Source organism: Barbus barbus, assembly GCF_936440315.1.
Source record: "Barbus barbus genome assembly, chromosome: 3".
Taxonomy (NCBI): Eukaryota; Metazoa; Chordata; class Actinopteri; order Cypriniformes; family Cyprinidae; genus Barbus; species Barbus barbus.
In genome coordinates, this window is record NC_136731.1 from 44,786,953 (window position 1) to 44,814,747 (window position 27,795).

Here is a 27,795-nt window from a genome sequence, read left to right on the forward strand (position 1 = left end):
TCATTTTAAAAGAGCTGTAATGCATGCTCTGACCTTTATATTCTTCATTGTTTTCTGTCTTATAAAGCAGGCAAATCACGTTTAAATTATTGTATTCATTTCTGAAAAAAAAAAATATATATATATATATTTCTGGCATATATTATTAATAAAAAATACAAATGGTTCTCTCATTTTAAGCACCTTGTTCTGCCAGATTTTTTTTTTCTTTAGTTAGTTAGTACATAAGTAAGTAGGATCCAGAGGTATGTTTTATTTTTTGGCCTGGTTTCAGTCTGAATCTGTTTATTATGAGTGTTATCAAACGATGTTTATCATCAGTTCTGTGATAAGATTATGAAAGTTGACTTGTCAATAAAGGTAATAACATTTCCAAGGTGGCAGTTTTTTTCTTTAAATAATAGTTTAATTAAACTGTTACAATAGTCAAATTCTTTGACAGTGCAGCTTGTCAATAAAGGTAACAAAATTTATATTAATTTTTTAGCAAGACGTTTTGAAAGAATTGCAGTGGTTTATTTTTACGTTGCTACATTTCTGTAGACATAAGTCAGATATTAGTAATATAGTAAACATAATAAAATACAACTATTTTTTATTTACACTTATTTATAATGACGTTTTATATGGCTTTTTTTCATTTTTTTCTCTGTTCAGAGACTTCTTTATTTTTAGTATCAAGATCAGTATTTATAGTTTTTGTGCGTGTGTTGTATTGTGTATTTCAAAATAAAATTTTCTTTAAAGTGCAACACTTCAACACTTTTTTTAAAAAACTTTTAACAAAGTGTTTTAAACGTTTTTTCATTGTTTGTAAGATCCCATTATATTCTTTGGCATGTTGAAGTAAAGATAATGATGAAGTGAGCTCTGGTTCTGATTCTAGTTCAGTCGAGCGGAGAGGAGGCGTTTGGATCGGAGGAGGAAGAGCGTGACACAGCGGAGCTGAGACTCGTTCTGATTGGCCGCACTGGCTCAGGCAAGAGCGCCACAGGAAACACCATCCTAGGACGACGTCACTTCCTGTCTGCCCTGAGGGCGGGTTCGGTGACCTGCGTGTGCGAATGCGGCCGAACAGACGAAGAGTCCAGCGGGACGATGAAGAGCGTCCTCGTCGTGGACATGCCAGGATTCGGAGACACTCGTTTCGATGCGAATCATGTTCACACAGAGATCGCGAAATGCATCGCGCTCACGGCTCCCGGGCCGCACGCCTTCCTGCTGGTAATCCCGCTCGGACGATACACAGTGGATGAAGATCGGGCCGTTGCGCAAATGCTGCGTGTGTTCGGCGAGGAGGCGCTCCGCCACACGGTGGTGCTGTTCACGCATGGAGACGAGCTGGACGACGGCGGGATTGAGAGTTTCCTCGAATCGGCTCCAGAGCAACTGAGGATCCTTCTACGCGTCTGCGGCAGACGCTACTGCGTCTTCAACAACCGAGTGCCGGAGAACCGCATGCAGGTGAACATGCTGCTAACGATGGTGGATAGCATGGGTGGAGCTTATTACACTAACAGCGTGTTCCTGCACGCCGATCACGCAATACGTGACGAGCTGCGGCGGCGCAGTCGCAGCAGACGCCAGGTCCTGAGATCCGCGCTCAGCAGCGTCCGAAGCGAAGTCGCGCTCTCCGGGAACGTTTTGGAGCGTGTGAAAGTGTTAGTCGTTGCGGGAGCCACCGGGATGGCGGTAGGAGCTGTTTTTGGAGCTGCAGCTCCTTCTATAGCGGCCGCAGCGGGAGCCTCCATGATGGGCGGCGGATCGGTGGCGGCAAGCACAATAATAGCGGTGGCGACCGGAAAGAGCGCGATGGCTCTGGGAGCGGCGACAGGCGGCGTTTTGGGAGGATCGGTCGGAGCGCTAGCGGGCGCAGAAGCCGCTGGACCAAGAGAAGCTGCACTGGAAGCAGTGCAGCAGGTGGGCGTGGTCGGCGGTGTTGTGGTGGGTGTGGCTGCAGGTGTGGGTGGAGCTGTAGGGGCGGGGTCAGCGCTGAGGGCGGTGCTACAGGGAGGAGTAAAAAACCTGTAATGCCACAGCTACTGCAGTAATAGAGGTTCACCGATACCTAACATAACAAGGAAACTAACATACCCAGAACCCATGATCCACTTGAATACTGTAAAGAACAAAAACATGTGTTACCCCATCTATATCTGACTGCACTGCAGTTTTTGTGTACACCAGCCTCCTCTGTACCCTTTGAGAGAGTGTTTTCAAAGGCAGGGGAAGAATTGTGCAAGAGGAGAAATAGGCTCTGCCGTAACAGTGTCAAATTGTTTTTATTTCTCAATAAAAAACAGTAAAACAGCCTCTTTTTTGTGTCCACATTCTTCTTCACCCAGTTACACAAGCACATTTAATAACCACATAATCCATGAATTATTTGAAGTTACATTTAGTCTCCTACTCCTATACCAGATGAAGAAATAATGCAGATAATGTTATTACTATACATACAGTCGTGCAGTGTGAAAACAACAGTGACTGAATGCTACCCCAGATAGTTGTGCAGTGTGAAGACAGCAGCGACTGAATGCTACCCCAGATAGTCGTGCAGTGTGAAGACAGCAGCGACTGAATGCTACCCCAGATAGTCGTGCAGTGTGAAGACAACAGCGACTGAATGCTACCCCAGATAGTTGTGCAGTGTGAAGACAGCAGCGACTGAATGCTACCCCAGATAGTGATCCATAACTTTGAAAATCGTGCAGTGTGAACTCGGCATTAGAGGAAAGCCTCAGCTTTTAAAAGCCCAAAAAGCAATTATAATACATCATAGCTTTTAGATATTACAACTAAAATTATAAAATTACTTTTTTTCTGATTAAAATACAATCAGCAGACAATAAAAGTTGTTGATAAAATATAAAAAATAACAACGAATGAAAACTACTGAGCTGGATCTCTCTCCTACTGACGAGCAAAATGTTTTTATGGTGTTACTATTCTTACAATACAGCTTATTAAAATATTGAACATAAAATTAAATAATTGAACATTAAAAACATAAGAAAGTACAATAATATAATTTACATCATGAAGTAAAATGATATACAGGAATAAAGCTTTTTGGCATTGTTCTTTGGGGAGGAACTCCATCTTTGAGTTGATCTGAATCTCAGTTGAATCTGCTGGTTTTGAAGATGAAGATGAACTTTATTCACTGCGAAAACTTTAGAAAATGTTTCTTTGTCAAGTCACTTGTAATGTCTGCTTAGAACAGATTTATCCAGATAATATTTTATTGCTTGATGCATTATTGTGTCACTTTTGTTGAGGACACAGCATCAGACCTGAAAGTGCTGGATCTGAAGATGATCTACTTACTGTGATTGTGATTTGTATGACTGCGTAGAGAAGATGAATCATTGAAACACTTCCCACATGCAGTGCAGTGATACGGTTTCTCTCCAGTGTGAATCCTCTCATGCTGTATTAAACTGCTCGCTGTAGTAAAAGTCTTCTCACACTCAAAGCACATGTACTCTCTCACACCAGTATGTATTTTCTGATGTTCTTTCAAATGTTGTAGACGTGAAAAACTCTTTCCACACAAATCACATGGATATGGCTTTTCCTTTATATGAACTCTCAGGTGATACTTCAGGTTTGAAGCACACAAAAATGTTTTGTCACATTGATCACAAGTGTACAGTTTCTCTCTAGTGTGGATGCTCATGTGCTCCTTAAGGTTTGATGAGTGTGAGAAACTCTTCCCGCACCGATCACAAGTGAACGGTCTCTCTCCAGTATTAACTCTCATATGAAGCTTAAGATCATATTTGTTTGTGAAACTCATTCCACACTGAGTGCAGGTGAAAGATGTCACGGCCTTTTTTTTCTTTAAATCTTTCTTCTTGGGTTTTTCTCCACTTCTGACGTGATTTTTCTCTTCAACTTCACTCAATTCATCTTTCTCTTCATTATCTTCAATCAACTCTGAAACAAAAGTAAAAACAGCACATTTGTCAGTAACTCATTAAAACAACAAAACAGAAAAGTGAAAGGACATTAAAATTAATCCTGATAATAACAGAAGAAAGTATAAAATTGTATCACAAAATTGATTATTTTGCTGCAGTTTTATGAATTATGTCCCTGAAACTTTCCATGAATGAGAATCTGTGTATCATTCGTTCATTGGTTTTTTTTTTATTAAAATTGAAAGTAGAAAAAAAAAAAAAAAAATAGATCTGGTGTGTGTGCTTCTCCATGTCATCCACGGGTTCCTGGCAAGACAAGTATCTTCAGTATATCCTTTACAAACTCATCAAACTTCAAAAGTACATACTCCACATTCCCTTCTGGTCCCACTATTGTTGAATCAATAAATATACTGCATTGTTTATACATTCATCTGTGTCCAGTCTGCTTACCATAACAGTAATTCAACTCAAATTGTGAAACTCGTGTATTAACTAAATTCAATGCACACAGACAGAAGTAGTTTAAGTATTTGGTTATTTTAATTGTGATGATAAGCCTGCCAATTCACTATCTCAACAAATTACAATACTTCATAAGACCAAATAAAAAATAAAAACACATTTTTAGTGAATTGTTGGCCTTCAGGAAAGTATGTTTATTTACTGTATATGCACTCAATACTTGGTAGGGGCTCCTTTTGCTTTAATCACTGCCTCGATTCGGTGTGGCATGGAGGTGATCAGTTTGTGGCACTGCTCAGGTGGTATGGAAGCCCAGGTTGCTTTGATAGTGGCCTTCAGGTCATCTGCATTGTTGGGTCTGGTATCTCTCATCTTCCTCTTGACTATACCCAATAGATCCTCAATGGGGTTCAGGTCAGGTGAGTTTGCTGGCCAATCAAGCACAGTAACACCATGGTCATTGAACCAGCTTTTGGTACCTTTGGCAGTGTGGGCAGGTGCCAAGTCCTGCTGGAAAATGAAATCAGCATCTCCATAAAGCTTGTCAGCAGAAGGAAGCATGAAGTGCTCTAAAATCTCCTGGTAGATGGCTGTGTTGACTGTGGACTTCAGAAAACACAGTGGACCAACACCAGCAGATGACATGGCAGCCCAAATCATCTCTGACTGTGGAAACTTCACACTGGACTTCAAGCAACATGGATTCTGTGCCTCTCCACTCTTCCTCCAGACTCTGGGACCTTGATTTCCAAATGAAATGCAAAATTTACTTTGGACTTTGGAGCACTGAGTAACAGTCCAGTTCTTTTTCTCCACAGCCCAGGTAAGATGCTTCTGACATTGTCTCTGGTTCAGAAGTGGCTTGGTAGCCCTTTTCCTGAAGACGTCTGAGCGTGGAGACTCTTGATGCACTGACTCCAGCTTCAGTCCACTCCTTGTGAAGCTCTCACAAGTGTTTGAATCAGCTTTGCTTGACAGTATTCTCAAGCTTGCGGTCATCCCTGTTGCTTGTGCACCTTTTCCTACCCAAATTCTTCCTTCCAGTCAACTTTGTATTTAATATGCTTTGATACAGCACTCTGTAAACAGCCACACCTTTCAGTAATGACCCTCTGTGACTTACACTCTTTGTGGAGGGTGTCAATGTTCGTCTTCTGCATCATTGCCAACTCAGCAGTCTTCTCCATTATTGTGGTTTCATAGAACAAGAGATACCCGGAATTTATACATTTACATTTACATTTTACATTTAGTCATTTGGCAGACGCTTTTATCCAAAGCGACTTACAATTGGGGAATACAAAAAGCGATTCATCTTGAAGAGGCAGTCAGACAGAGGAAGTGCTCGTAACACCAAGTCTCAGTCATTGTTCAAATAAGTACAAACTAGTAGGTGGAGAGAAAGATAGAGGGAAAGTTTTTTTTTTTTTTTTTTTTTTTTTTTAGGATGAAGTCAAGTACTGCCGAAAGAGATGAGTTTTCAGTTGTTGCTTGAAGGTTGCCAGAGATCCGGCGTTCCGGATAGGGGTGGGAAGATTATTCCACCAGCCAGGGATGGTGAACGAGAATGTTCTGGAGAGTGATTTTGAGCCTCTCTGTGATGGTACCACAAGGCGTCGCTCACTAGCAGATCTCAAACTTCTGGAGGGGATGTAGGTTCGTAATAGTGAGTGGAAGTAGGAGGGTGCAGAGCCTGTGGTAGATCTGTACGCAAGCATCAGTGACTTGAACTGGATGCGAGCTGCCACTGGTAGCCAGTGCAAGGAGATGAAGAGTGGTGTAACATGCGCTCTTTTGGGCTCGTTGAAGATCAGTCGTGCCGCTGCATTCTGAATCATTTGTAGAGGTTTGATTGCGTTTGATGGCAGACCAGCCAGAAGAGCATTGCAGTAGTCCAGTCTAGAAACAACCAGGGCCTGGACAAGAAGTTGCGCAGCATGCTCTGTCAGAAAGGGCCTGATCTTTCTGATGTTGTGTAGTGCAAACCTGCAGGAACATCCCTATACTTTAGGGATGGTCATTGAAATTCAAATGTAGATATTCTAATATTTTGAGATACTGATTTTTGACTTTCATGTGCTGTAAGCTCTAATCATCAAAACAAAACAAAAAAGCGTTTGAAATGTTTTACTTTACATGCAATGAATACAAAATATATGAAAATTTTACTTTTTGAAATAACTTTGAAAAAATGAACTTTTTCACGACATCCTAAGTTGAGATGCACCTGTATGTTTGTTAGCAAGTCGTCATTTTTCGGGTAGGTCTATTAGACCATCATATCAGTGTGCTCTTGTGTTATTACCTTATCACTTCTCGTGTATGTGTGGCTGTAGTTTGCAGACCAGACAGAGTTGTCGGCGATTCTTATTGTAAAGTCATGCAGTGTGAAACCTCGTCGCCGATCTATCGTACACTGTGAAAAAAACATAATTCACAAAAAATGTTGTAGCTCACTTCAGTAAGTCAAGTCACCTTTATTTATATAGCGTATTAACAATACAGATTGTGTCAAAGCACTTAACAGTATCAAATTGGAGGATAGAGTGTCAGTAATGTATAATAATAAGATTAAACACTCAATTTTCAGTTAAAGGCATTTCATTATTGAATTCAGTGATGTCCTTGTCTAGCTCAGTTTAGTTTAAATAGTATCTGTGAAATCAAATTGATGATAATCACTAGAAATGAAGTGTCCCCAACTGAGCAAGCCAGAGGCGACAGCGGCAAGGAACCAAAACTCCCTCTGTGACAGAATGGAGAAAAAAACCTTAGGAGAAACCAGACTCAGTCGGGGGGCCAGTTCTCCTCTGGCCAGGGATTCATTCTACCAACACTTCCTATTTGTTTTCAGTAATAACTGCAACGATGGGGGGAGTGCAGAGGGTTTCTCCCGAAGTCCACGATCATCTCCACAGTTTTGAGCATGTTAAGCTCTAGGTTGTTAAGACTGCACCATATAGCCAGCTCCTTAACCTCCTGTCTGCAAGCAGACTCATCACTGTCCTGAATGAGGCCAATCAGTGTGGTGTCATCTGCAAACTTCAGGAGCTTGACAGAGGGGTCTTTAGATGTTGTGGTGGCTTCTGCCAGTGCTATGAGGAATCATACTCACAGAGTCTTGGAGTTTTGATGCCAGAATTTAGATTTTATTATCAGAGACAATAAAACCGAGAGACGCTGCAGTGAATCTCTCGAATCTATGTTCGTTCCTCTTAAATAGTTTTTCTCCTAAGGCGTTTTCTATACATTTTCTATAGCGTTATTGTTTCTAAGAAACAGTCTCCATCAGTTTGCTAGAGCAGACAATAGCCCCTCTGTATGTTACGTTAAATGAAGAGGCATGACTTGGTCACAACAGGATGTGCAGCTTTACTTTAAACCATACATCTGCACATTCCATTCTTCTGCAGGCCTCTACACATGCAGACACATACAATTTTACAATAGTAGAATAACTTGATACATACGTGGCTATATTCACATTGATTACACAAATAAAACTCTTCGTCAATGTGCAGTCATTAGTGTAAAGGGAGAAGAGCAGTGGGGAGATAACACAGCCCTGATGAGCTCCAGTGTTGAGCGTACAGGTGCTGGATGTGTATTTTCCCAGCCTCACTAGCTGCTGTCTGTCTGTCTGTCAGGAAGTTGTTGATCGACTGACAGACGGAGGTGGGGACGGAGAGCTGGATTAGTTTATTTTGAAGGGTTTCCGGGATAATGGTGTTAAAAGCAGAGCTGAAGTCCACAAACAGGATCCTCACATAAGTCCCTGGTCTGTCCAGATGCTGCAGGATGAAGTGCAGTCCCATGTTGACTGCATCATCCACAGACGTGTTTGCTCTGTAGGCAAACTGCAGGTGTTACGGGGAAGTCGTGGCCTAATGGTTAGAGAGTCGGACTCGTAATCGAAATGTATGGGATATCTGTAAGGTTTTATTGATATTGCTGTTCTTACAACCATACTTATTAAACACATTGAACTTAATATGAAACAACTGCACATAATTTGAAACTCATAAGAAAGATTGTTTTTTTTGTATGTCTGTGTAGAGAAGATGAATTATTGAAACACTTCCCACATGCAGTGCAGTGATACGGTTTCTCTCCAGTGTGAATCCTCTCATGTGTTTTCAGATGTGATGACTGACTGAATCTCTTGTCACAGTGTGAACACTTGTAAGGTTTCTCTCCAGTGTGAATCCTCTGGTGCAGTTTTAAATAGTTTGCTGTAGTAAAAGTCTTCTCACACTCAAAGCACACGTACTCTCTCACACCAGTATGTATTTTCTGATGTTCTGTCAAACTGTGTAGATGAAAAACTCTTTCCACACAAATGACATGAATGTGGTTTCTCTCCTGTATGAACTCTCATGTGACGCTCAAGATGAGGTTTGTGTGTGAAACTCATTCCACACTGAGTGCAGATGAATGATTTCATGGCCTTTTGTTTTCTTTAAATCTTTCTGTTTGGGTTTTTCTACACTCCTGACATTATTTATTTCTCCTCATCGTCTCCAATCAACTCTGAAACAAAAAGTAAAAACAGTACATTTGTCAGTAACTCATTACTAAAATTATTAAAAGTTTTAAAAAATGAAATTAAAAATTATTAAGAATTTCACTTTTAAAACTCATTATTAAAAGAGAAAGGACATAAAGACATCACTTGAGTCTGTAAAGAGTCTACTTTTATTTGTGTATCTATAAAAAAATAATAATAATAATTTAAACTGATGCAAAAACTCTAGGCTACAAGATCCAGTTCTTGTAGCCCAAGTCAAAAGCCCTATTCGGACGAGATTAGTTTTACATAGAGAGGTGGGATAAAGTAATTATTACCAGACCTTCTCAGTTATTTTAGTCCCATCCGAATGCGCCATCTCAGTAATCATTACAGACAATGTCAGTAAAGATTACGGCGACTTTTACCTTCTGTAAAAAGGTCCGGAGAAATTACCTCAGGTAATACTAATCCCATGCGAACAGACCAGCTGTAATAATATACGTAAATATTCCGTCATTTCCTGTCATTTTCTGCAGTTTTTCAAATATGGAGGTACTTGAAGAAGCTTTCAGTTGCTTTCTAGGCAGAGGGACAAGTCAGAGGCAAACCTTAATTATTTTCAACATAAAACAATGCAGGATTAGTAAAACAATACCAGCTACGCTACGCTTCCTCTCTCTCTGACAGTGAGTTCATATCACACACAGCGGTTCTACAGTCACGCCTCCAGTCAATCACTCAGCACATCACTCGTCTTGTCTAAACCACCTCAAGCAATTTTACTGTTACAGAATGATGAACGATGGTGACTTGTGTGAACCTGAAGCAGCGAGGTATCCCAAAATGCATTTCGCATCAATCAGAGAGTGTTAATGGAGAGGGGAAAACTGCAAAATCTTCAAAATATTACTGTTATTGTGTCATGAAATGCCGTTCTAAAAGTATTTCAGGTCAGAATGTAGTTGTTTAAAACTCAAATCTGCGATTTATTTATAAAGATAGTGCCAACTTGAGAATTTGCTTCGCCAGTTTCAGAGAGGTGAGTTCCAGTGATCACTGGGCGCTCGATGCTCATGTATCCCACTGAGAGCAGTCTCACCGCGTCTAGTCCTTCTGACATCTGCCGCTGGCTCTGATGTCTCTATAGTGGCTAAACATGAGGTAAAATTCATTTTGGGTAAATCTAACAGGCAATCTTTGGTCTCTGAATCTATTATTTCTTCCAGGTCATATCATTTTGGCAGAGTAATCTAAGCATCAGTTTACAATGGACCGCGAGAAGCGCTCAAAAGTGTGGCTACATTTTGTAAAGACCGAAAACAAAGCTAAGTGTAATTATTGCAAGAAAGGCGTCACAACCAACATGACTAAGCATCTGCGGTTGATTCACCGCATCGAATTAAAAGAGTGCACCGTATTTGATTCATTGTGCATCCCGAGTGCCGATTGCCCATTAGCCGGCACTAGTACGTGACAACACCACAAAATGTTACGTGCGAGACACCATTCTCTGCTGCTGCCTTTGAGAGAGAACTGATGCGTGATGAAGCAGCACCAGTTAGCAAGCGCTTTCGGTGTGAGAGCGCCTTTAGTCTTCCACGTTGATTGGTCGGACTCCTGACTCTCAACAAATCAGATGCGCGGTGGGCGGAGACTGCTCTAGACCACAGAGTGGTGAGTTCCGACAGGCTGCATCAGAGCCAAATAGCGCGTTTCATAATTAAATAATTGTATCGGCACATCGGTTTTGAAAATGACCGATACCGATTATCATAAAAATGCTTAATATCGGTGCCAATAATCGGCCAGGTCGATAATCGGTCGACCCCTACTAGAGGGTAGGTCAGTTCCCAGTGGTTTTCATGCAAAATTACCTTTTGTCCCAAAAGGGGAAGTCGTGGCCTAATGGTTAGAGAGTCAGACTTGTAATCCAAAGGTTGCGGCTTCGATTCTCCAGCCGGCAGGAATTGTAGGTGGGGGGGAGTGAATGTCCAGCGCTCTCTCCACCCTCAATACCACGACTGAGGTGCCCTTGAGCAAGGCACCGAACCCCCAACTGCTCCCCGGGCGCTGCAGCATAAATGGCTGCCCACTGCTCCGGGTGTGTGTTCACGATGTGTGTGTGTGTTCACTGCTGTGTGTGTGCACATTGGATGGGTTAAATGCAGATCACAAATTCAGAGTATGGGTCATCATACTTGGCTGTATGTCACTTCACTTTATAGTAGAGAAATCACCACAATTATACCGACAGAGGTTGCTAATTACATCAATGCATAAGTCATCAGAATACTGATTGGTCCTAAAACCTAAATAAACTTAGACAATTTCCACATATGGACGCAAGCTTGAAGCATATCTTCAGATGAGACTATTTTAGTGACGAGTGATCAGAGGTCAGACACAATGCGTCTCTCCAAAGACGTATATCTGATACTCTAGACACTGGCAGTTGAATGTCTGTCCTGGGGCTGTCTGAGCTTCTTCCTGTAAAGACAGATACTAACAAACATACGCAGAGAAACACTTATCTTACTTCAAGGTTGCCTCTGCCCTAAACGTTATCGGCCATGGTTACACACACAATGAGAGCAGCTGCTTAGAGAGTAATAGGCAGACTAAAGCCATATTCAACTTATTCTCTAACATGCATAAATGTAAATTTAATTAATAATTATTCAAAAAATTATATAATTAATATTATTAGGAAGGCCATTGTAGATCTGCGATCCATTCCTTCAGTGTGGAACAATGATAATATTGAAACTTTAAATGGTTGCTTCTCCTGTACCAACTGGGACCTCTTTCATAGTCTGGACTTGGAGGAGGCTGCAGAGACTATTACGGACTACATTCACTTCTGTAAAGACAATGTGCTAAACCAAAAATTAATAACTATATACCCAAATAATAAATCTTATATCTAGGAAATCAAAGAGTGTATAGTACGGAAAAAATGGCATTTAGGAGAGGGAACCTTCTATCTATGAAAGATGCACAGAAGGAATTGAACGCTAAACTAAGGGCAGCTAGGAAGAAGGAAAGGGAGAAATTTGAAACACATTGTTCATCAATGAACACTAAAAAATGATGGGACACTATGAAATACAAGACAAATATGGCTCCAGCCAAAAGATCTTTCAATGTGATAGATGAGGGTGCGAAGGCAAAGGAGTTGAACGATTTTTATTGTAGATTTGGGGTAAGAGACTTCTCACTCAAGCATAAAATTACACTGGATGCTTTATCTGTATTGAATTCCTTTAAGGAAATTATTGACCAACATATGGTGGAGAGACTGTTTTCACGTGTCAGCAAGGCTTTTGGGCCAGACGGTATCTCTGGGTGGTTATTGAAATCTTGCAGTGATTTCAATCTAGACTTCATCTATCAGAAGTCTTTAGATACACATACTGTTCCCTCAATTTGGAAGAGTGCTATCATTACCCCTGTCCGAAAAAAGGCTAGCTGTAAGGAGAATAATGATTATCATCCAGTGGCACTTACTTCAGTATTAATGAAGTGTTTTAAGAAAATTATGATTAACTTTGTAAAAACAGAGGTCAGCTGTCAGACCCATTCAATTTGCATATAGGAGCAATAGAAGTACAGATGATGCTGGTATAGCCCTGTCACATTTTATAAATAGGCATTTAGAGGATTCTAGCTTGTATGCACGTATTTTGTTTGTAGATTTCAGCTCAGCTTTTAACATGCTGCAGCCACATCTTTTAATTGCGAGGCTGAATGATTTTAAAGTTCACCCTTCTATTATTGAATGGTACTAATCTTTTTTAACTAATCGCAGGCAACAGGTTAGTGTTAACGGAACACTGTCTAAATTTTGAGCACAGGAGCCCCCCAGGGCTCTGTTTGTTCACCGGATTTGTTCACCTTGTATACGGATGAGTGTCGAAGGTGTTATTATAATAATTACTAGTGCTGTCAAAATTAGCGCGTTAACGCTGGTGATTAATTTTTTCAGTTTAACGCGTTAAAAATATTTAACGGCGTTAACACAGGGGCGGGGCTAGTGTTGGCCACCCCACTCACAACTGCTGCCTCTGTCTCTTTTTTCTTGCTAATTTAGTCACAGAACGTCTTTACGAGCATTTCAAATAGGAGATGTTTCAGACGCGTGCTTCTACTTCACTTCAACGTCAGGCGTGAGTCAAAGCAGCGCGGAAACTGTACTGTACTGAACAAAGGCGCTACCGCACGCTGTAGCCTTTATCATTTCAAAGCGCGAAAGAAACAATGTGCATGCAATGTCGTGGTCAGTTAAGTCAAGGTGATTAAAACTGCCTTAAAACTGTGCTTGCGTGAAATATATGAGTCACATTTAAGAACATGTCTCTGAAATGGTTTTCAAAACTGTCCTGCACTTTCTCACTCATCTAACACACTCGTCAGATCATTAATAGAGACTTTAAGACCTGAAGTGGGTCAGACAATGTGAAGTGAGTTGAGAGAAAACACGATGCGTGTCAGATCCGCCTCGGCAGCTCTTAAAGAAAAAGCAGCCAAAATAACCTATTAACCCAGCTGCTGTGATGTCTGTTCATCTAAGAACAAAAAAAAAGAAGAAAAAAAAAGGAAATCAATAACTTTATAGCTTTAAGGACTCATCTGTATTTAATTTAGAATTTAGTGTTTGATAACTTTATTCAATTTCTGTACATTTCCTACTTGCTGAAGGGGATAGGTAGCTAAATATGACATTGGTTATACTGTGTTTATGAGAAAATTGTTTAAAGTTCACTTAAATAATAAGTTATTTTTATTAAAGTCTAATAAATATTAACATTGATGGCTTTCAATTATACTGTAATGTTGAATGGCAATAGTCAATGGTTAAATATCAGGGAAAAAAATATTATTTTATAGAGACATCAAAATTGGTGTCAGTGATACTGGCCTTCATTCATTAAAAAGATGCCATTATTCAAATATTAAAAATATACCGTCTTTATGTTGTTTCTACATTAATTTGAAGATTAAATGTGAAATTATTGCAATATAAAAGTAGATTTAAAAAGTTTAATGTTAGGTGTGATTAATCGCGATTAATTTCAGGAAAAAATTGTGATTAATTAGTTAATTTTTTTAATCGATTGACAGCACTAATAATTACATAATTAAATTCTCAGATGATACGGCAATTTTAGGCTTATTGAAAAAGAACAGGGAATATGAATATTTTTCAGAGATTGGAAGGTTTGTGAATTGGTGTGAGGACAACCACCTAGCTCTGAACGTCGACAAGACAAAGGAGATGGTGTTTGACCCTAGAGAAGTTGGTGATCACAGGCCTGTTGATCATCCACAATCAAACTATCATGCAGGTCCCATCATATAAATATTTTAGTGTCTTTTTCGATAATTCACTAACATGGAATGTCCGTGTAGATAATCTCTGCAGTAGGTTACAACAACGGTTGCATTTTTTACGTCTTCTGAGACTTCATGGAGTTGATCAAAGGTTTATGATAATCTTTTATCAGACCATTTTTGAGAGCTTAGATTAATATATATATATATATATATATATATTTATATATATATATATATATATATATATATATATATATATATATATATATATATATATTCCTGTGTCTATAAAGCTGTTAAATAGTGGCAGTATGGACCTGTAATTAAGCTTTTTAAGCTCTCTCTCTTTTTCTCCTTATATAGAATTATAAGTATTTGTTTATATATTTTTTCTGTTTATTTTATGCAATTTTCATGTACAGCAGAAACCCAGGCATTCCGCACAGACTCGCACATTTCAGAGTAGAATTACTGGATATGACATTATTTTTCAGAGAAAAGGCTAACGCGTTTCCTACAAACATATACATTTTTGGCTTTAGAAGAGTCAAAAACTTACATACTGCACCTTTAATTAAAGCGGATTTCCTTTCCTCATTCGTGAAACTATTTGTCTAAATCTGAACAACTCCGTATTCAACTCATCTTTTAAGAACGGAGGAACATTAGACACAATGATCCGGTTAAAGGGCATTTCTGGAGTAAAAGTCGAGAAGCTGACATTTACCTCACATTCCTGCTGCCCTCAAACATAATTACTCAGAATAATCCATGCATGACATCAAAAAGAAAATAATACAGAATGAACATTGGAAAAAGAGGACTCACTTTCACCGTACACGGCTCTCAGTCCCTCGCGCATGCGCACACCGAGTGATTAACTGATGTTTAACCACATCTTCTGGTATTATGGCATCCCAGAGGATATCATCTCTGATTGTGGACCACAATTCATATCACAGGTATAGAAAGCCTTCTTCAAGCTCTTAGGTGTGACCATTAGTCTGTCCTCTGGATACCACTCCCAGACGAACGGGCAGACCGAAAGAAAGAGCAAGGAAGTAGGATGATTCCTTCGAACCTTCTGCCACGGCCACCAGGACTCTTGGAACCAGTTCATTGGCTGGGCCGAGTACGCCCAAAACTCCTTGCGTCAACCTTCCACCGGTATAACTTCCTTTCAGTGTGTACTCGGCTACCAGCCGCACCTGTTCCCCTGGTCTGGGGAACCGTTGGATGTACCATCAGTAGACAACTGATTCACAGAGAGCGAGAGGGTCTGGGATTCGGCTCATCACCATCTCCAGCGAGAAGTGCATAGGCGCAAGATGACAGCCGACCTTCGAAGCTCCGAGGTGCCCCAGTACCAACCAGTACAGAAGGTCTGGCTCTCCACCAGGGACATCAGGATGCACCTACCCTGCAAGAAATTAAGTCCCAGATTTGTTGGCCCCTTCACCATCATCAAGCAAGTGAACTTGGTAACTTACCAAACACAGCTTCCACCCCAGTACAAAATTCATCCCACGTTTCATATATCCCTGCTCAAACCTTACCACTCTCCTGTCTCTCCCGCCACAGAGCCTGGCCCGACGGAGGAGCCCCCTCTCCCATTGATCCTGGGGAACGGTGCCATCTATCAGGTCAAGGAGATCTTGGACTCCCGGCGCCATGGTGGTCATCTGGAGTACCTCGTGGACTGGAAGGGCTACAGCCCAGAGGAGAGATCTTGGGTACCCAGAGACGATGTACTAGATCCAACCTTGCTCGCAGAGTTACATGCCAGTCATCCCGATTGTCCTGCGCTCAGAGAAAGAGGTAGACCACCACGATGTTGGGATTCTCGGCCCTCAGGAGTGGGCAATGAAGAGGGGGGTAATGTCACAGATTGGCCAGGCTCTGTCACCAGCCAGTCACAGCACACTCCCTCACCTGAGGTCTAATCACCTGCACATCATCAAGACACTCATTACACCTCACAACACTCCAGTGTCCGGTCTCGTTCTTACGAAGAGGACAACCATTGCTATCACAGTTCTATGCCTGATACTTACCTCCTTGTCTACTTGCCTGCAGTGTTTTCTACCGAGTGTATTCTCCAGCGATCCCCAGTCTGTCTGCTCCAGAGTTCAGTCCCTGTCTGCCGTATTGGTGAGGCGTGGGTCCAGTTCCTGTTCATTGTCTCCCGTCAAGAGAAGATACTCAAGTTAACATTTCTCCAGATTTCCGCAGACCTCCTGAATTGCCACTTACCTGTTAGACTCCTTGTTGCTCATAATCTATCAATAAATACCCGTTTAATTATCCGTCAAGCTGTCTGAGTCCCTCTACTGTAACGTTTCCTCAACTTTTTACAGTGTGTCTTCCCTTTGTTGAAACAGAAGTAATGTATTAAGCATACAGGAGAGAAAATGAATCTAAAGTATTGATCTCATCAGGCTCGTATTGATCCAATACCAATTTCAATGTTCATATCTATATTATCAACATTAGGATCAATCTGTCCACCACTAGAAGAAGAAGAATTGCTAATGTAGACAAACTCAGTCAATCTCAGTCATGTGTGAAGTAAAATATAGTTTATTAGGCAAATAAAAGCTTTATTGAAAAATTTAAAAGACCAAAAAGCAATTGTAATACGTCATGACTGTTAGATATTACAACTAAAATAAAATTACTTTTTCCTGATTCAAATACAATCAGCAGATGATAAAAGTTGTTGACAAAATATAAAAAGTAAAGAATGTATTAATAAAAAAAGGTAACATTTAATCAACAATTACATTTACATTTAGTCATTTGGCAGACGCTTTTATCCAAAGCAACTTACAATTGGGGAATACAAAAAGCGATTCATCTAGAAGAGGCAATTAGACAGAGGAAGTGCTCGTAACACATTTAATAGCATTTAATCAGCAAATACAAAAATTAGCTAAGTAAAAGTGAAAACTAATGAGCTGGATCTCTCTCTCCTACTGACAAGTATTAATGGGTATCTGTAAGGTTTTATTGATATTGCTATTCTTACAATCCTGCTTATTAAACATATTGAACTTAATATGAAACAACTGAACATAATATGCAACCCATAAGAAAGCACAATGATATAATTTATATCAGGAAGCAAAATGATACACAAGAATAAAACTTTTTGACATTGTTCTTTGGGGAGAAACTCCATCTTTGAGTTGATCTCAATCTCAGTTGAATCTGAAGAATATGAGTTTTGAAGATGAAGATGAACTTTATTTACAGTGAAAACTTCAGATAATGTTTCTTCATGTCACTTGTAATGACAGATTTATCCAGATTATATTTTACTGCTTGATGGATTATTGTCACATTTGGTGAAGACACAGCATCAGAGCTGAAACAGCTGGATCTGAAGATGATCTACTTACTATGATTGTTTTTTTGTATGACTGTGTAGAGCAGATGAATTATTGAAACACATGCAGTGCATTGATACGGTTTCTCTCCAGTGTGGATCTTCTCATGTGTTTTCAGATTTGATAACACACTGAATCTCTTGTCACAGTGTGAACACTTGTAAGGTTTCTCTCTAGTGTGGATGTTCATGTGATCCTTAAGGTTTGATGATCGTGATAAACTCTTCTCGCACTGATCACAACTGAACAGTTTCTCTCCAGTATGAACTCTCATATGTGTCATAAGGCTTTCTTTTCTTGCACAACTCTTCCCGCACTGATCACATGTTGTGCGGTTCCTCTCCATTATGAATGCTTTCATGTTTTTTCAGATTTCCTAACTGACTGAATCTCTTGCCACATCTTAAACACTTGTAAGGTTTCTCTCCAGTGTGAATCCTCTGGTGTGTTTTCAGAGCTCCTGAATCGCTAAATCTCTTGTCACAGTGTGAACACTTGTAAGGTTTCTCTCCAGTGTGAATCCTCTGGTGCAGTTTTAAACTGCTTGCTGCAGTAAAAGTCTTCTCACACTCAAAGCACATATACTCTCTCACACCAGTATGAACTTTCTGATGCACTTTTACATGTTGTGGACGTGAAAAACTCTTTCCACACAAATTACAAGAATGTGGCTTCTCCTTTGTATGAACTATCAGGTGTTTCTTCAGGTATGAAGCTTTCAAAAATGTTTTGCCGCATTGATCACATGTGCACAGTTTCTCTCTAGTGTGAATGTCCATGTGCTCCTTAAGAGTGGATGAGTATGAGAAACTCTTCCCGCACTGATCACAGGAGAACGGTCTCTCTCCAGTATGAACTCTCATGTGGTCCGTAAGGTTTGCTCTTAGTGTGAATTTCTTTCCGCACTGATCACATGTGTACGGTTTATCTCCAGTATGAATCATCTCATGTGTTTTCAGGTGCCCTGACAGACTGAATCTCTTGTCACAGTGTGAACACTTGTAAGGTTTCTCTCCAGTGTGGATCCTCTGGTGCAGTTTTAAACTCTTTGCTGTAGTAAAAGTCTTCTCACACTCAAAGCACACGTACTCTCTCACACCAGTGTGTATTTTCTCATGTTCTTTCAAACTTTGTCGATGTGAAAACCTCTTTCCACACAAATGGCATGAATGTGGCTTCTCCTTTGTATGAACTACTATGTGCTGTTTCAGGACTGAATCTCTTGAAAATGTTTTGCCGCATTGATCACATGGGTAAGGTTTCTCTCCAGTGTGGAACCTCTCATGTCTTTTCAGACCTGATAACTGACTGAATCTCTTGTCACAGTGTGAACACTTGTAAGGTTTCTCTCCAGTGTGAATCCTCTCATGCAGTTTTAAACAGCTCGCTGTAGTAAAAGTCTTCTCACACTCAAAGCACATGTACTCTCTCACACCAGTGTGTATTTTCTGATGTTCTTTCAAACTTTGTAGACGTGAAAAACTCTTTCCACACAAATGACATGAATGTGGTTTCTCCTTTGTATGAACTCTCAGGTGTGAACTCAGATTTGAAGCCCACAAAAAGCTTTTGCCGCATTGATCACAAGTGTGCGGTTTCTCTCCAGTGTGGATGTTCATGTGTCTCTTAAGGTATGATGATCGTGAGAAACTCTTCTCGCACTGATCACAAGTGAACGGTTTCTCTCCAGTATGAACTCTCATGTGCACTGCAAGATGTCCTTTTAATGCAAAACTCTTCCCGCATTGATCACATACGTACGGTTTCTCTCCAGTGTGGATGTTCATGTGATTGTTAAGGGTTGATGAGTGTGAGAAACTCTTCCCGCACTGATCACATGTGAAAGGTTTCTCTCTAGTATGAACTCTCATGTGACGCTCAAGATTTTGTTTGTTTGTGAAACTCGTTCCACACTGAGTGCAGATGAAAGATGTCATGGCCATTTTTTCTTTAAATCTTTCTGTTTGGGTTTTTCTACACTCCTGACATTTATTTTTTTCCCTCAGAATTCTTCTTTATCCTCATTGTCTCCAATCAACTCTGAAACAAAAGTAAAAACAGTACATTTGTCTGTAACTCATTAAAGAAACAGAAAAGTGAAAGGACAAGATGATACACCACTTGAGTCTGTAAAGGGTCAACTTTGCAAATTGGTTGTTTGTCCATTTCTAATTAGTATTCTTCTGATATTTGATTAATCTAGTTTACTTTACATTTACTCATTCATCGGGGTGCTCGTGCCGCTAACAAGGATACAACGTAATCTACTAGTGTCAATAATTACAGAGTAAAACAATAAGATCAAATGTAACAATTTATTATCAGTCAGGTAAATACTGTACTATGCCAATTCCGAGATATCAAATCATAACAATACAAAACATAAAATCCTCAAAGATAAATCTGAGTAAAAGATGCAAACCTGACTTTATAGAAATACATAGTGTGAAGTATTGAGACACACCACACTACGGGCTTCTGGCTACTGAATCGCCCCAATCCTTTCACAACATTTCCTTAAGTACTTCAAACCAAGACCAACATCCCCCGAGATGGAGACAGGAGCTAACAATTGGAATTTGCATTGATCGAGTCAACTCCTTTTAAGTGAGTGAAGTGACATTCAGCCAAGTATGGTGACCCATACTCGGAATTCGTGCTCTGCATTTAACCCATCCAACGTGCACACACACAGCAGTGAACACACACACACACACAGCAGTGAACACACACACACACCGTGAACATACACCCGGAGCAGTGGGCAGCCATTTATGCTGCGGCGCCCGGGGAGCAGTTGGGGGTTCGGTGCCTTGCTCAAGGGCACCTCAGTCGTGGTATTGAGGGTGGAGAGAGCGCTGGACATTCACTCCCCCCACCTACAATTTTTGCCGGCCGGAGAATCGAAGCCGCAACCTTTGGATTACAAGTCTGACTCTCTAACCATTAGGCCACGACTTCCCCTTTTGGGACAAAAGGTAATTTTGCATGAAAACCACTGGGAACTGACCTACCCTCTAGTAGGGGTCGACCGATTATCGACCTGGCCGATTATTGGCACCGATATTAAGCATTTTATGATAAGCGGTATCGGTCATTTTCAAAACCGATGTGCCGATAAAATTATTTAATTTTGAAACGCGCTATTTGGCTCTGATGCAGCCTGTCGGAACTCACCACTCTGTGGTCTAGAGCAGTCTCCGCCCACCGCGCATCTGATTTGTTGAGAGTCAGGAGTCCGACCAATCAACGTGGAAGACTAAAGGCACTCTCACACCGAAAGCGCTTGCTAACTGGTGCTGCTTCATCACGCATCAGTTCTCTCTCAAAGGCAGCAGCAGACGTTGCTCAAGTTGTAAAAACCTCAATATTATCTATTTATGGTTTCCGAGATGGGGGAAACGCAGGGGGAATCGCGGAATCCAGTGTTTACTGTATAACGCGGAGTCACGGAATTAGTCAAAGTTTGGATGAATTAATCAAAAGTAGGTCAGTACACTTAAATCGACTCATGATATGGACTATCTGTAAACATTAAGCTGCAAAAAGACTATTTAAATATGAATTCTGCATGTTCGGCGTGTCTCTGTATATGTGAATGGCACAGAGGCGCGGTTTTGACACACACACACACTGAAGTGCGCGACGCTCGCGGTGTATTCCGCATCTGCCATGTCACTAAATGAGGACATAAATACATGAACATAATCCCCAGAACTGCTCTGAGAGTTACTTCATGAGCATTTGACTGTTTCGTTTGAGTAAAACGATCGTCATATCATAAATAGGCTACAGAAACTTAAGAGGTTCTCATGGCAACCCGTCAAAATAAAAGTTTGGTTTATTTACTAATGCTACTACAATTATTACAACTTTTGTTTAAAAGAACAATCACACAATACGCTATTTCTTACATGTTTTAATTTTAATAGTAAACACAGTTGTTTGCCAAAAAATAGTTTAACTATCATTTGATTAAAAGATAAATTAAATTAATGTTTTATGCATTCATTTGCACTGCTCTGTAAATGAAAACTAATGGAAATTACTGTCACATAGGCCAAGACTAAGATACTGTCACATAGGCCAAGACTAAGTTACTGTCACATAGGCCAAGATTAAGTTACTGTCACATAGGCCAAGATTAAGTTACTGTCACATAGGCCAAGACTAAGATACTGTCACATAGGCCAAGACTAAGTTACTGTCACATAGGCCAAGATTAAGTTACTGTCACATAGGCCAAGATTAAGTTACTGTCACATAGGCCAAGATTAAGTTACTGTCACATAGGCCAAGATTAAGTTACTGTCACATAGGCCAAGATTAAGATACTGTCACATAGGCCAAGATTAAGTTACTGTCACATAGGCCAAGATTATGATGAAGGACATTGGGACATTTCAATAGGCTATTGAACCAAGTGAGCCTATAACAGGCTATTAGTGTTATAGTTTCATTAAAATAGTTGCGGTCTTCTTCGCAACTTCTACAATGGAGCTATGAAGACAATTAAATTATTTACACTTATTATATACACATTGCCAGTGGCGTAACTTTGCTTTGAAAAGTGGTGGGGACACCGCACAAAACGTTTTGCTATTTGTTTATTTAATAACCGAATTCACAAATATGTCTATAAACATCCAAATAAGCAAAACGTAACATTCACAATGTGGAACAACTTGCTAAAAGGACAACTTGCTAAAAGTAGGTGTGATCAATGCACGCGCTGAAGAAGAATCAACATTACGCCAAGAGTCAAGACAAGCCCACAAAATGTTTCCTCATCCAATCAAATAATTTAACCAATCCTGAACTACGCAAAACCTTGTGTAAAACATGAATGAGAGTTCATTTGTGTTTGAAATAGTTAAACTACCTTTATTAATTAAATAATTAAATAAATGAAATTGTTTTGACGAATCTTTTTTTTATGACGTTTTTATAAAAGCTCTATTTTTTTCCTCCCCCACCCCACATGTAAAGGCTAGTTAACGGTAAATGTTGCTACCTATAGCATAAGTGTTAAAACATCAACAAAATGTCCAAAAGAAAGTGTGGAAGTGATATAAGAAGCTTTTTAGTGAAGCAGCCACGCACAGTAAAGGCCATTGCACACTGAGTCCGAATTTTTCGTCCGAAATTTTCGCACGTTGAAAAATAAATACGACCTCACGTTGTCAATCACGTTTGCACACTGCCTCCGAAATTGTCGTCCGTCAAAAAAAATGGGATCGGGTTCGATTTTTTGCGTTTTTCGCATCCGTATAAAGCATTTTGAGATGCTTTGAGAAGGTGTTTTGACCATTCAGAGCCACCGTACAAGCGAAAGCCAAAATCCAAAATGGTGTCAGACAAATTAATACACTTCGTCTTGCAGCACAGAGCACTTTATGACAAACAAATTGCGGAATACAAAGATACAGAATATAAAGAACTGCTGTTGCCTATTTTTTTATGCCTGGCGCGCACCTTTCCGATGCCGCAGTTCGGTGTGTGTGTGTGTGTGTGTGTGTGTGTGTGTATCCATACCTCAGACAGTCTGTTCAGGATAAATTGGTTCACGGAAATTGGTGGTCTTCTTTTTAATATGTGGATTCAGTATCGCTAGCAAAGTATCAAACTGAGGCACTGACATCCTGAAATAAACTTTGAATCTCTCGGGATAATCCCGCAGCTCTTTGATGAGGAGGTGGAACTCTCCTTCCTCTCTGCGCAATCTAAGGATTGGATGGACCCAATATTTCCTTTTTCTTTTTCTTTTTTTAAAAAGGGAGAGGCCAACAAAATCATCCTCACTGCTTGAAGACATTTTGTATAGTTTTGCGAATTCTTTCGCAACGGATTAATTAAAACGCATTGGACTCAGTGTGCAAGGTCTCTGTGCGTGACGAATTTTTAAGATTGCGAATGCGAAAAAACTCAGTGTGCAGAGACCTTAAGACTAAAATACAGTATTAACATTGTAGACTACAAATACATTTTAAAAGAGGTACAGGATCTGTAGACTAATTAATTATAGGGAAAGGAAACTACATATCCCATGACGCATATCGCGTATCTCGCGATAGTTTCACAACGAGACTTAATATTCATCTTTGAGGATGTTGAAAAGCTTCCGACCGGCGGAAAAAAATTGTTAAATGAATGAATTAGATTATGAAGAGTGACGATTTGTAGATGGTGCTTTTCCTTTAATACATACCTTACGCAATCTATTTTTCAGTTACTTTTTAAAAGTGGTGGGGACAATATCGAGCCTGGTAAAAAGTGGTGGGGACATGTCCCACCCGTCCCACCCGTAAATTACGCCTATGCACATTGCGCTTTTTAAATTAATCAACTGATGTGCATTAGATGATCTTTTTTCCTGATTCTTTAATTTTCTTCTCTATTTCTTCTTCCATAGCCTCTACTTATGCTTCAATTTCCCTATCTTTTCTCCCCATCTCTTCTAACACTTCCTCATATCCTTTTTGCCTTCTTGGTTTGTTTTCGTCATTTCTAATGCTATGCGTACCTGTCTATAACAATCTATTGGTATAAATCCTTGACTTTCTTTTCTCTGTCGCCGCTTTGTTTTTACATCTGGTTCCTTTTTTTCTTCCAACTCTACTTCTCCTTCCACGTCTACCGTACCCTTAAGTACTGGTAACTGGCCCTCTGGGGGAAGATATGGGGGTGGTTTAGAAAACAACTCTTCTTTTTTCTTTGTCTGCCTCTTTTAGTATTTTTCTAGTGTTTTATACTTTTCAATGAGTCTCCTCCTTCCTTTTTGAACAAGACTTCCTTCCCTTTTTGCTTCTCTTTTCTCTCTCTTTTTACTGATACCTTTAGTTTTGTGATTTATTATCAGAGTTTCCATCTCCTCACACAGTGCTACATCAAATGCCCCTTCCTTTGGCCATTTTGTCATCATATTCTTAGTTCTCTTTTGCCATTTATTTGAGACCTTGTTTATCAAGTCTTTACACAATGGATATTTTAATCTTAAAATGTCCTGGGAGATGTTGTCATATTTTCCCTATAATCTTACAATACAATATTTAAGAATCTATATATATTTTTCTATAGCCAATTGACCTACTATGTTTCCCCACTTAATTTAACTATTTTGATAAATTTTCTCCTATTTTTAGTCTTTATCTTGTGATATGTATCTATACTCCTATTTTTTATTCTCTGATGCATGTACGCTTTCTGTATGAATTAATAGTCACTCAACTATATTTTATCAACACTCATTATCCAAATGACTAAAAATACATATTTTGTATATTTATTTTTCGTCTCTTCTAATTTTTAAAATTATTTTGTCCACCCTTAAAAGTCTTTTTAAAATACTTATTTAACTTAATGCCTTGATTTCACTTTTACTGTTCTGAATTCAGAAATGTTCTCACACAGACCTCTATAATGTAAAAGCTTATCAAAGATCTCGATTCAGTCTTTATTGATACAATTTTGTCCTTATCTAGTCCCTTTATTCACACAGGGCTTGTCCCTTTATCTATAGGGCTCATACAATCATTCATCCCTCTCACTAGCTGGATCCCACTCAAGGAGGTCCAGGAGGGGGTGCGCAGCTTTTACCACCCAATACAGAATTTATTTATTTTCTCATACAACCGCAGCCTTTCACACAGACACAGACTACACTACACTCTTCCTGAGTGACCTGTCAGTTACCGACTCTTTCACTGACACACATCCTCAACACAGTAAAAAAGCAAAACCCAGCAGGATTTTTTTTATTAATTTTTTCCTACCCATACAGACCTCTATATATTTTATTTCAAATATAGTGGTATCCGTAGGACTTTAGTTATTCTGGAATCAAAACCAATTAATTTGGAAGAGCAATTTTAAGTGTCCTTCCCACCAAGGGTAGACCATAGCAAACAGCTCAAACTAATTTAAGCAAAACTGCTTACCTTTTATTCTTTAGTGGCTACTGTTTGTGCTGCTCGTTGAAGTCCAGCCTGATGCTCCTTTACAATCCTGTGCGTGACGCCAATTTGTAGTGGCTTCCGCCGTTTCTATGAAGAATCACTCTTGAAATCTTGGGGTTTTGATGCCAGAAGACTTTATTTCAAAGAAGACAAAGCCGAGACGTATCCTGCAGGAGAGAAACTCCAGAATTATTTCCTGCATTCTCTTTTGTACAGTTTTTTCTTCTAGGCGTGTTCTATACATTATATACATGTTTGTAATGAGATCACGATGCAGACAGGAGGCCTTAATTTTATGTCCCGTGAAAACAAGGGCCCCATTCTATACTTTGCCTAGAGGAAAAACATGACAAGCAGCTTCCCCCATGTCTGCAGCTCTCAAACAGGATTCTATACAGCAGGCAAATACACATGATTATAATTGTAGAATAAGTTGATACATAAATGGCTATATTTACATTGATTATACTCAAATAATTTATATTTTGATTAATACAATTCTTCGCGCTAGCAACACCAAGGTCATGGGTTCGATTCCCAGGGAAAGCAAGAGCTGATAAAATGTAAAAACTGTAACTTGAATGCAATGTAAGTCGCTTTGGATAAAATGAATAAATGTAAATGTTATGTTCTAAGGTATTATTATAGTAAAACTTAAAGAATAGTCACACATGCGTACTGGTAAATATAAGTCACAGAGAAAAGTTTTTTCAAACGCTGCACAACAAGAAAATGTAATTATGGAGTCTTGCATTTTACATAAAAAAGCAATTAAATTTTAACTTTATTGTCTACGACTGATATTGTGGGTTGCATCTTCATCACCTTTTTCAAACCTGACCTGATAAATTCACATCCCGGATATTACAAAGAACTTAAGTTTTAATTGCAAGGGAAACTGATAGATCTGCTCTGTAGCGCTGTCTTCTATTTTCAAGGGTAATAATTCTTTATAAATCATCTTCACCCATACGTCTTTATTTTGTGGAACACAAAAGGAGAGAGTAGCATAGTCTCAGTCACCATTAATTATTTTATTTTATAGAACATAATCAATAATAGTGAACGGTGTCTGAGGCTGTCAGTCTCTTAATGTTCTGCCTCGCAAAAGTCAAGCACATCTGGTACAAAATAACATTTTTATTCTTATGTGAATATAACTTTTTATTTGTAACTTGACACTATTTAAATGAGCCTATAATTTACTTGATAACTCTTTGTGTGTATCTGATTGTAAATGCATGTCCTGTGTTGTGTGTGCTATAGAAGGTTTGTGCTCTAATCATGTATTTGTAACCGTTTATAAACTGTGTTGATCTGGGACGTCACGTCCACACAGACTCGCACAACAATTACTGGATATGACATTATTTTTCAGAGAAAAAGCTCACGTGTTTCCTAAATATCTACAAACATATACATTTTTGGCTTTAGAAGAGTCAAAAACTTACATACTGCACCTTTAAGTAAAGCGGATTTACTTTCCTCATTTGTGAAGCTATTTGTCTAAATCTGAACAAGTCCGTATTTTAAGAACAGAGGAACATTAGACACATGATCCGGTTAAAGGGCATTTCTGGAGTAAAAGTCGAGAAGCTGATATTTACCTCTCATTCCTGCTGCCCTCAAACATAATTACGCAGAATAATCCATGCATGACGCCAAAAAGCAAATAAGAGAGAAGAAAGAGAAGAAAAAGAGGACTCACCCTCACCCACTCCGAGTCTCTCGCGCATGCGCACACCGAGTGATCCTCACGAGCTGCAGAGTGAAGCAGAGCGTCTCGAGCGCCTCCAGCGGCTGCACTCAGTATAGTCACTTCTTCTTATATTTTTACGGCGGTTGGCAACTAGCGTTTTTAGTGCATTACCGCCACCTTCTGCTCTGGATTAGAAAATAGGTTCACAGACTAAATCACCCGCTCTCCCTTTACCCCCCCCCCCACACACACACACACACACACACACACACACACACCCCTCACCCCTGCCCTGCTTTATCACAATAATAATAATAACAATACCTGTTAACCTTCCTCACTATTCCTTTTACTCTTCATATCCTATGCAAAACACCAGTTACTCTTAAGAAGTTTATAAGAATTCTGGTCTGTGCTCAATAATGCTTTTAGTGTGATGTCCTGAATATAAACTAATGAGACGAGAGACAAACTAAATAATTACATTACACTTCCAATATTTGTTTCTAAAGATGGG

At 39.6% G+C, this 27,795-nt stretch overlaps 2 protein-coding genes across 5 annotated transcripts in view; one reads left to right on the top strand and one right to left on the bottom strand.

Moving 5' to 3' along the window:
* The window catches only part of LOC306852701 (GTPase IMAP family member 4-like), a 52,657-nt gene that overhangs the window by 650 nt on the left and 24,212 nt on the right, over positions 1-27,795 (top strand). Inside the window, exon 2 of one of the 2 annotated variants that reach the window (XR_013782664.1) lies at positions 887-1,464. Coding sequence is in view for 1 of the 2 variants with exons in the window: in XM_079389754.1 (XP_079245880.1) it covers positions 887-2,031 (1,145 nt within the window). In the remaining variant the exon portion in view is untranslated. Of the gene's footprint in view, positions 1-886; positions 2,313-27,795 lie in introns of those variants that run through there. The other variant, XM_079389754.1, reaches the window with a different exon arrangement.
* On the bottom strand, positions 16,796-27,328 carry LOC306852613 (uncharacterized protein). Of its 3 annotated transcripts, none has more exons than XR_013782641.1 (3): positions 27,187-27,315; positions 25,562-25,746; positions 16,796-19,664 (listed from the first exon to the last, which is right to left on the bottom strand). XR_013782641.1 is itself a non-coding variant. In XM_079389590.1 (2 exons), exon 2 carries the CDS (start codon positions 19,565-19,567, stop codon positions 17,945-17,947), a length of 1,623 nt encoding a protein of 540 aa, XP_079245716.1. In that variant the 5' UTR covers positions 19,568-19,664; positions 25,562-25,699; the 3' UTR covers positions 16,802-17,944. The 3 variants fall into 3 exon arrangements, 1 of the variants encoding a protein (XP_079245716.1); XR_013782642.1 differs by having other exon boundaries at positions 16,799-19,664; positions 27,288-27,328; XM_079389590.1 differs by lacking the exon at positions 27,187-27,315 and having other exon boundaries at positions 16,802-19,664; positions 25,562-25,699.